Here is a 10,000-nt window from a genome sequence, read left to right as displayed (position 1 = left end):
TCATCCATTTACACATTTAGTAAGAATGACATGATTTGTATTTACTTTAACAATTTCAGGAAAATATTTAAAACATATTAGCCGAACATAAACAGTAGCCTACAAGTTTGAGAACAAGACTAAGGATGTTGATGATCATTGTAAGTAACCTATTGAAGTAGGCTATACCAACTGAGAGAGTTGGCTAAATACAATAGGCCTAATAATAATAATAATAATAATAATAATAATAATAATAATAATAGACCTGTGACTTGTTCTGTTCAGTTTTATTAAGGGATGAATCCAACATTGTTGTTATTGTTGCTGTTGTTACTAGGCTGCAACTAATAGCCTATTACTATGAATATTATTAAAAATAGTATGACTATTGTTATCAAAACATAATGGGTTCTTTCGAGAAAGTGCGACAGAGGGAGCCTCTAATCGTCAGCTGGGTTTACGAACACAACGCCCGTCTTTGTTTTATTTTTGTGACGCAGAAAATTAATCATCCAGAATGCGGAGCGGCCTCGCGCTTAGCGTCCTGTAATCAGGGCAGCGCGTGCCGTTCGGATTATCTCATTAATTTCAGGAAGGGGGGGACCTGTATAATAATTGCAGACCATGTCTACCGGTTGCCCCACACTCGTTCAATAATAATTACCCTGTCCAAGAATTAATTATTATACAGGTCCCCCCTCCTCCTCCAAGTCCATTGACTTAAAAGTGACAGATTGAGCTGGATGGCCGTTATGTTATGTATCACTCATGTAAAAACACGTTGGACCCAAGCAGACCTCTTTCTCTCTCTTTTCGAGGCCGGGCCTGCCACAGGCGACACTGTGCTGTGCGCACAGGTGGGAATAATTCCGTGCTAGAGCTCAATGCAAACGTGTCCCAAATTTAGAAATTAGCATAATTTAACACAAACATTTAAGACATTGGATAACTAGCACAGTTTACACAGTGTAAAGACATATATCAGCAGCAAGTAGACCAAATTACTTTCGTCAGTTCCTATAGGACACCCAACTGAGCGATAGATTTTGACACAATTGACTCAAAGCTTTTAAAATTATAGGCAATATGTTTGTTAGTTAGTACCATCAGTAAATTTGTAACTCACAAAAAAATTAATTCATTGGCAGAGATGAGGGTTGTTATCATTTGAAAATTTGCTACATTTAACAATATTCAAAAAGACCGATCTCCTTACATCAGGAAACTTCAGCTGATCTGTGTTTGCTAACTCAAACATCCAAACCTCCCCTTACAGGTGAAATTTCTCTTGAAACAGGTGACAAATGGAAATATGAGCTGTCCCTAATTTGAGGGATGATTGCTTGTTTGTTTAGATAGAGGTCTTCGTTAATCAACACTTTTCGATAGCTTCGGCACGAAAATCTAATTACCGGGCGCAATTAATTAAGTGGAAATCGCCCGGGGAGTGTCAATAATGTCGATGGCATTACAATCTGAAGGGTGCCCTCCATGTTTCTAACTGTTAGTGGAATTGCAGTTAACATTTTAATGACATCACATTTAAAAGTACAAGTGGCTGCCGTTTAGGGCAGACAAAGGCTATAGATAAAAATTAAGATGCTGTGCTAGTTACATTGCCTTAAAATGGAGTGCATGGAGTTTACACTATTGTCCTTTTGTCTGTCGCCAAAAGGCTCTTTTGTTATCGCCATTATTTATCTGGTACACAGTGCGCTTTGTCTTTGCAAATGTTGCTCAATCAGAACGTCAGTTTAAGTGACAATTAGCTGGTCGCAAACTCATATAGTCGGGCAAACCCTTGGCTTTCCTCTTTCCTCCAGTATTTTGTAGGCAAAAGCAAAGCGCGTTGCAACTATGTATATGTAAATAAATAAATATTTTAAGGAAAGGCAAATGAGTGTGTGTTTGTGTGGTGTGTGTGTGTGTGTGTGTGTGTGTGTGTGTGTGTGTGTGTGCTGTGTGTGTGTGGGGGGGGGGGCTATTCCCCTGTCTGCGAGACAGCTGGGGGTCTCGAGGACGCTTTAAGAGCGAGGCGCATGCGGGACAGCGCGCATTGAAACACCTCTTCGCTACCGTGCGAGTCCCGCCTCACAGCAAAAACACCCTCAGTCTAGTCCGAGGCACTTGAGTTTGTGTTCTCTCTGTGCGGTTTTTCTTTGGATGTGGCCAATCACCGAAGAAAGGAGCGAAGTGAACAAGCTGCAACACTCAAAGGCATTTTGAACTGTTTGCTTTGCCACCAGCAATATATTTTCGTCGACCGTTCCCCGTCAGCCTAACGTTAGCATGATGTCTTATCTGAAGCAGCCGCCGTACACGGTCAACGGGCTGAGCTTATCTACCTCCGGGATGGACCTGCTGCACCCTTCCGTGGGCTACCCAGGTAAACACCCATAAGCTCTTCAGGCACACATTCGCACAGATTTTAGTAGATGTTATATCTGAAGTCCAAAGACACTGTAGCTCTTAATGGTAATTTTGAAGTCTCAATGCAAACAGGCTGATCGAACAATTACCCATATTTCCTTGCCTTTTGTGTTAACGAAAAGCAGAAATACAAATAGTATTCACCTGAAACTTATATTAAACGAATATGAATGTTAGTGCGTATGGATTATTCTGAATGTGGCCTCTGGGGCGAAAAGTAATGCATACTAATATAGCAATTGGAGGGAAAACTAGGCTACAGTTCAAGCGCTGCAGTAAGTGTGCCTAATTAATCGACAAATTGCGCTTTTAAATATTCATCAAAGTGGCCTCTTTTAAATAATGGAAAAATTGCATGAGACCTTTTTCACGCATGAGTCAAAAACTCTGCGCGTATTTCAGTCATGGTTTAACGGATTCTCTCGTTACGCAGCGACTCCGAGGAAGCAGAGGCGGGAGAGGACTACTTTCACGCGCGCCCAACTGGATGTTCTAGAGAACCTCTTCGCCAAGACTCGCTACCCAGACATCTTTATGCGAGAGGAGGTGGCTCTGAAAATAAACTTACCAGAGTCTCGTGTACAGGTGAGAGTGCATCCATCTTATCTTTTGTTTTCCTGTTTTATTTTGAGTATCATTAATTGCTGGTGAATCAATGGTCTATCGATGCCAAAGTCTATTTACTGTATTCTTACCATTGTGCTCTACAATTCTATACCACATAGGTGTGGTTTAAAAACCGAAGGGCCAAGTGTCGCCAACAACAGCAACAAACTCAGAGCGGTGCCCAGAGCAAAGTTCGGCCCGTGAAGAAGAAGAGTTCTCCGGTGAGGGAGGTGAGCTCCGAAAGCGGGGCCAGTGGCCAGTTCACGCCGCCTTCAAGCACCTCCGTGCCGGCTATCTCTAGCAGCACAGCCCCGGCGTCCATTTGGAGCCCAGCGTCCATCTCTCCGCTCTCTGACCCGCTCTCTACCTCCTCGTCTGCCTCCTGCATGCAGCGATCTTACCCCATCACTTACACCCAGGCGTCTGGCTACAGTCAGAGCTATACCGGCTCCACGTCTTACTTCGGAGGGATGGACTGTGGTTCGTACTTGTCGCCTATGCACCACCAGTTAACCGGTCCGAGCACAGGGTTGAGTCCCATGGGCACGAATGCAGTCACCAATCACCTGAGCCCCCCCGCCTCCCTCTCTGCTCAGAGCTACGGAACCACGGGCCTGGGCTTCAGCGCTCCGACGGACTGCCTGGATTACAAGGACCAAAGTGCGTCGTGGAAGCTCAACTTCAACGCAGACTGTTTGGATTACAAAGATCAGACATCTTCGTGGAAATTCCAGGTGTTGTGAATGGCGCCGTGGAACACCGTCTGTTCGGGAATTACACGCCACAGTCATTTTAGAGACACACGAGGCCGTTAGCGAGGCCTGGAACGGTTTGGCCACGGGACTCACTGGCTTGTTCCTCCGGTATATGTTGTGCCTGCATTTGCAATTAAGAGAGAACTGTTCCCGATGCAGAGGTCATAACATCACCTTGGTGGACTTTGGAAGTAGCTGCCTTTGAGCAAGTGTCTATGGGTATGTTGCACCTGTTTGGTTAACTTCTGGCAAACTTGGTGTGAACTCTCTTTAACTTTGATCAAAGACATGGAACAAAATTGTTCTCCAAGAAGAAAATGATCAAGAACAGCCGAACCTTGGTTAAGCGCGCTGAATGGAACAGCTTTCCTTAAGCCTCTTACGACTCGTCGACCTTCCTCTGGGTTGGCAAGCTGAAGGACCCCTTTGATCAGGCCGAGTGTGTGTGTGTGTGTGTGTGTGTGTGTGTGTATCTATGTGTGTGTCTGTTAGAGAGAGAGAGAGGGGGGGGGGGGGGGGGGAGAGAGAGTGGTGCCCGTCATCGAGGCGAGTCGTTTGGAAAAAAAATGCACTAATCTATTTAAGACAAAATGCTTATAAGGAGTTTTAAAGAGACAATCAGTGAGTATGCGAAAATACACTGATTCACGTTAAGTATGTGTTTTTTTTATATGTAGTAGCTTTTCAAACTGTGATGCGTTGTAGGCAACCATGCAATTACACCAGTTTCGCGTCTGCGACGACTTTACTGTGACTTTGATAGTTTTTTTTATGTTCAAGTATTAATGATAAATTATTATTACATTTGTAAAAAAAAACAGATAATACTTTTTTAAATGTATCATGATGGTGGCCATACTATGAAAACCCCTCGTGCAGTCCCCGCATCCCCTTGTTAAACATGTGTATTATACTGGCATACAGATCAGATTCTTTTCCAAGGTCACTCGAATAAACAAACACCCTCCGCGAGGACGTGTTGGGTATTGAATTGAATATATCGATTTTTGTGTTTATGTTGTCTTCTATGATATGTCCACTTTTGATTTAACTCCAGCCATATCCACTATAGCTGAATGTCTGACCACTGCTCTGTGAAGCCTAATTAGGCATATATTTTTTTTTAAATAAAAAAAGCTAAACGAATAAATTAATTTGAAATACAGTGTCGTATTAGACACACCAGCTCAAACTGATACGAATGGATGAAATGTTCTGTTTCAACCCTTCACGACTGGATCAGTCATCACTTTAGCCAGTCTAATGGGATTGAAACAGACTATACCAATTACGGAGGCGATTAGGAATGTCGCCCCGCGGCAGAAAGTTAATCTAATCACGACCGAGAGCATGATCCTCCGCACGTAAACATCATGATATTAATTGGCTGTTAGTGGTTTGCTCTGGCCCGATACCTGTTGGTTTTAATGAGCACTAAAATAATATGCTATTTTCTTATATCAGATCACACAAAATAGTCCTCCTAGCCTACCAAGATGGATGACGTTGGAGCTGCTAATTCCTCATAACTACTCATATATTTGGGTAGTCCTTTCCTCACCCATAACGGGTCTTTTGACCCGACATTTTATCAGGGGTCAGCTGCGGGAATGCGCTGTATGGGAAAGCGATTTTAATCCCGCCTCAAAGAGCAGATAATCCAAGAATTTCCCTAATGTTTTTTTTTTCAACCAGAGAGGAACTCGTGTCCCGTTCACACGGCACGTCACACGAGCTCTCAGAATTTGGTCCATGTCCATCCCGACTGAAACAACGTTATAAACCCATCTCCAAACATGTTTCCGAAGTTCTGTGTGCAGTTTTTGGGTAAATATGGGGAAACTCACAAACGCGCACTGTCACACATATAGCACACACACACACACACACACACACACACACACACAAACGCTATAAATGAATGGGTGTACCGGTCATCTGGAATACACTGAATTTTCTTTTTGTTGAAGCCAAATGTGAATAGTATTCGTTGTCCCGTCTAGACTCGAGGCGTCTGGAGACGAATAGACAAATCCTGTTATGACCGAAGGCGGAAAACGGGACAGTGAAAGACATAGAGAGGGGGGGGGGGGGGGCTGGGGGGGAATAAAAGGCGGATTTTCTTCTGCTCATTTCGGTCGGGGCATCTCTAAAGCATTCACCAAGTGCATTCAATAATTGGGAGTCGGTTGAATGAACTCAAGTCCGCTGCAAAAGGGATCTTTAATTGCTTATGGTGGGCTCTTTATGTATATTGTCCAGGTTCAGGTTTCAATTAGCGGTCGCTGACTTTTGGCGTAATCTGTCCTCCACGAGATCAGGGCAATCAATGATGAAGGTTGTCGACAAAGACAAAGACTGAAGGACACTTCCAGTTCTGCTAGTAGGCCTAAGTTCTTTTGAGTCTGTGTCCGATGGACCTAATTCAAGTCTTTTTGTTAAGTAGCCAAAAGTTTTCGATGACAAACATATGGTAGGTTAATGGATAAGTAGGGCTTCTTGTTTTGTTCCGTTTATTAAGCAACTAAAAGTCCACAAACAGTGCACTCGTTTTAAAGTAGGCCTATGTAAAGAGACAGTGGTCATGAAAAAAACTTCACAAAGCCGATAGTTTACGCATGGGATTGCATATTCTAAATAACGGTTATTCTTACTCAGTTCCTAAGTAGGAGTGAGACCCTCAAGTAACCTTCCATCGGAGGGCGCGAGTCCTCTGTGCTGTTTTGCGACATAGCATACCCACGCACGCACGAGTGGAAAAAACATTAGACCTTCTTTAACTTATATTATAACGAAGACATAATTGCCAATGACACATGTCTAACTGTGCGTAGGAATGTGGAACGATCAAACCATAGCTGAATTTGTAACCTGTTGCAAAAGCAGGTTCTGGGAGAAAGCCGTTTTAGACTAACAGAAAATAAAATGTTATATAGGTCCAGTGGAAGATAGTGGAATATTGACTTCAAATGTGAATTTTGATTACTGACGTATGTCGATTGACAAAAAAAACAACAACTACTGACTGTAAACAGAGAATATAAAACATCGCCTAGCCTATATGTATGGTACATTTTGATATGGGCTATCATTCCAACTCAAGCATTTAAGAAAAGACCCAGTCTCGCATGCCGTGTAATGGAGGCCTTCTTTGATTCATAACTCCAGGGCATAAATACAGATAACATGAAACACAGAAAATATTAATTTTGCTGTTTAAGTTTTGTACCTTAAAAGTGGTCCTATAAACTAAATAGGCCTACACTAGGAATTATTTCAGAAATTACCGCTATCACTGTCTCAGACAGGAATGCCACAGGCTAAATTAATTGGGTTTCTGAAAATGTTCGCGGTGGGTCGAAAAAATTGATCCACAATTTTCTAGAACAGGGTGATAATTAAGAAGTGATGAAAATTGACCGTGAAACTACTTTAATATTTCGATGACAGCGCTGAACTGTCACGCGAAAGTCGCAACAGTCAATCTCACACATAGCCTAGCCTATACGTTAATGAGTAAAAGGCCGGTGGCGCGAGACCTAGTCCTGAGCTGCGGGGCTTTGGGTTTTAATTAGGCGCCACGCGGCACCGGGGGACATCTGGGGTTTCAGACGCGTAGTAATCCCCGGACCGCGTGCGCGTGTAAACGCTGAACAACGGGCCCCGGAGCACGCGGGGAGCTCACCGCGTCTCGAGGTAAACCAAGGCCATCCAAAAAATTCCAAAAATTTCCAAAAGCCATGTCACCTCACCACAGGGCGGCTTCAATATGCGAAGTCCCAGAATTAACTTTAACGGGGCTGTCAATCAGGCAGTGAACCCACTAGCTCCCTGGACCTCTTGCAACAACGGTTTCTGAAGAAAATGCGGCTGAAACAAGTTATTTGCCAAGTAGGCTAGTCTATAAAAATATGGGCTAATTGATCGATTTCAGATAATGAAGGGCACATCATGATTTCGGTGGCAGGCCTAAAGCCTGAAATATGTGCTGTAGCTACAATTGTTTTTCAACCTCAATAGAAAGCAAGGCAGTAAAGCTGTCAAACTAATGCATCTAGCTCTTTGCTTCTCTCTATACATGGGAATCTAACATTTCGGCCATCGTCTGGTGATAAAAGTAGGCTACTTTTTTTATCCTCTTATTCCAGTAGGCTATGTTAAGCCTAATAGAAGGTATCCGTTTTGAGTTTTTACTGGTCAAACATATTAACTGGTCATAGTTTTAAGAGCCCAACGACATACGAGGTTCAAGTATGCCGCTCGCAAAAGGAATTCCTGGAGGCGAGGTGTCCTAGTTTCCTTGGAGAACACTGTATTAAAATAACAATGGATCATACAGCGGGGAGAAAATAGTTCTTTACTGGGAATGTGGGAAGACCACACATATGGTAGTTATCCGTTATTATACTGCACATACACGCAAACACACAAACGATATTATTTGAAGAATCACAAAATAAATACATACATGAGACGTGATGAACTGGTTCTCACGTGAAACAATGCGAGCTGAAACAGTCTATAAATTATGCCTATAGCCTATAGATTAATTATAGATTACAGCCTATACTCCTTAGATTAGATTATGGACCTTTTTACATGTGTCACGGTCGCTTAACGATGCTCCCCAAAAATACTTCATAACTCATGATATATCATGATGCATATCAACGTGCTATTATGCCATCTTCAGTGGATGAATAAATGAAGCAAATGCAATGTCAGTTTCAGCATTTATTTGAATTGGAATTATAACATATGGGACTTATTGAATGTCTGGTAATCAAATGCAGTCTTAACCTTGACACCGGCATCATGTGTAGGTTATTTTTCACAACGATATATTCCAGTGTTAAAAAGCCTGGCAAAATTGTCTAGAGGCCCAAACCGACTCATTTAAATTTCTGTCCGTTATTCCCGATATCGTTGAATGTTCAGTTGTTTGATTGTTGAATAGTTGATGTTGAATCAAGCATTCAACTGTTATTAAACAAGGGAGGCTGCAGTTTCATTGGCTTCAAAAATATTATCAATCATAGCCTACTCTTAGTGGCGCAGTTACAGATAGGCCTATTTAATGGCAGCCTACAATTAAGAACAATATATAAGTTAAGTCAAAACTCTTCGAGTTGATAAGTAAACAAGATACACTCGTCGTTATGCTGGAATTGAACATGAAATGAATACCATTATCGCCACAGAGAGTTGTTTTGTTCGGACTAAAATATATTTTCTCATGAAAATGAGGGAAAGACCATTGTTATGCAGAGTCTCTGTCCTACATTCTGCGCGCACACGCACATACAAACACATTCTCTCTCTCGCGCGCGCGCTCTCTCTCTCTCTCTCTCTCACGCACGCACGCACGCACAGGGAGAGAGAGAGTGGGGGTAGTAAACTGACAACAGGCAACTCCAGAGTATAAAATCTGATTTATAATTTGTGCCTGAAATGTCTTTAAAGTCAGTGGTTATGAGAGAACATTTGATTAATACCGTATTTGGCTTAAGAGCACTTAAAAGCACAGACTGACTGAGCACAAAAAACAGAAGGTCGACACGTCAGCAGCACAGACTTATCCCAGGGAAATCTGGGTAATTACGAGCCTCCTTTCCCCACAGTGCTACAAATTGCTCTACAGCAAAATCCGCAGCGAGTCTGGTGGCTCTTTCCATGTTGACCTGTCTTCCCTGCTGAATAAAATCACACCGCCCTTCAGAGGTCTAGGCCTCAACTACGAGATCAGCTGTCTCAGATCCGCCGCGTATGCACCAGAGCAGGGCCGGGTCCTCGCCAGATCCGGGCCTGCTCAGTTCTAAAGTCAGCTGCAATGCGGTGAGAACGGCCCGAGCCACCTGAGCGCGCTTCCAAAAATACCCTCACACCTTCTGTTGATGCTATTTTCTGTGGTGGGCCGCTCGCTGGGCACTCGTGCGCTCCCTCCCATTTCTCTGTCGTCATTTCAGGCACACCGAGCCGTGCTCATGTGAAGAAAACGTGACCGCGCGCCTTCCACCTCTCCCTGAACTGGCATCATGGGTGCCATCGTCGAGCTGTTGCGATGAACTCAAGGTCACGGGTTCAGGTTTAAGAGCAAGACCAAATGAGCAGAAGCGACTGAATCGACACATTCTGACCTGATCTGGCTCTGATCCGATACGTTAGCTGCTCTTGGGGCCTGATGCTAGTTCGCAGGTAACACAGTGTTCCCTGTGCAGACACCTGCT

General features: G+C 43.3%; 1 protein-coding gene across 2 annotated transcripts; it reads left to right on the top strand.

Moving 5' to 3' along the window:
* The first annotated feature begins 2,271 nt into the window (after window positions 1-2,271).
* On the top strand, window positions 2,272-3,761 carry otx2b (orthodenticle homeobox 2b). Of its 2 annotated transcripts, none has more exons than XM_076272275.1 (3): window positions 2,272-2,368; window positions 2,846-2,997; window positions 3,138-3,761. In XM_076272275.1, the coding sequence occupies exons 1-3, from the start codon at window positions 2,272-2,274 to the stop codon at window positions 3,759-3,761; spliced, it is 873 nt and encodes a 290-aa protein (XP_076128390.1). The 2 variants fall into 2 exon arrangements, with proteins under 2 accessions (XP_076128390.1, XP_076128389.1); XM_076272274.1 differs by having other exon boundaries at window positions 2,272-2,377; window positions 2,831-2,997.
* Window positions 3,762-10,000: the final 6,239 nt, after the last annotated feature.

Source organism: Alosa pseudoharengus, unplaced genomic scaffold (assembly GCF_046254945.1).
Source record: "Alosa pseudoharengus isolate Yale_2024_CS ecotype anadromous, Long Island Sound unplaced genomic scaffold, YU_APseudo_1.1 YU_APseudo_1.1_scf_7, whole genome shotgun sequence".
NCBI classification, from domain to species: Eukaryota; Metazoa; Chordata; class Actinopteri; order Clupeiformes; family Clupeidae; genus Alosa; species Alosa pseudoharengus.
The sequence above is the reverse complement of the archived record's forward strand: the minus strand, read 5'-3'. Positions and strand labels throughout refer to the sequence as shown.

Bases quoted from the DNA above. Each gene is read 5' to 3' on its own strand.
- otx2b (XM_076272274.1), top strand. From the start codon at position 2,272: ATGATGTCTTATCTGAAGCAGCCGCCGTACACGGTCAACGGGCTGAGC. The intron at 2,378-2,830 runs CATAAGCTCTTC...GGTTTAACGGAT, and splicing joins GGGCTACCCAGGTAAACACC to TCTCTCGTTACGCAGCGACT. The intron at 2,998-3,137 runs GTGAGAGTGCAT...TATACCACATAG, and splicing joins TACCAGAGTCTCGTGTACAG to GTGTGGTTTAAAAACCGAAG.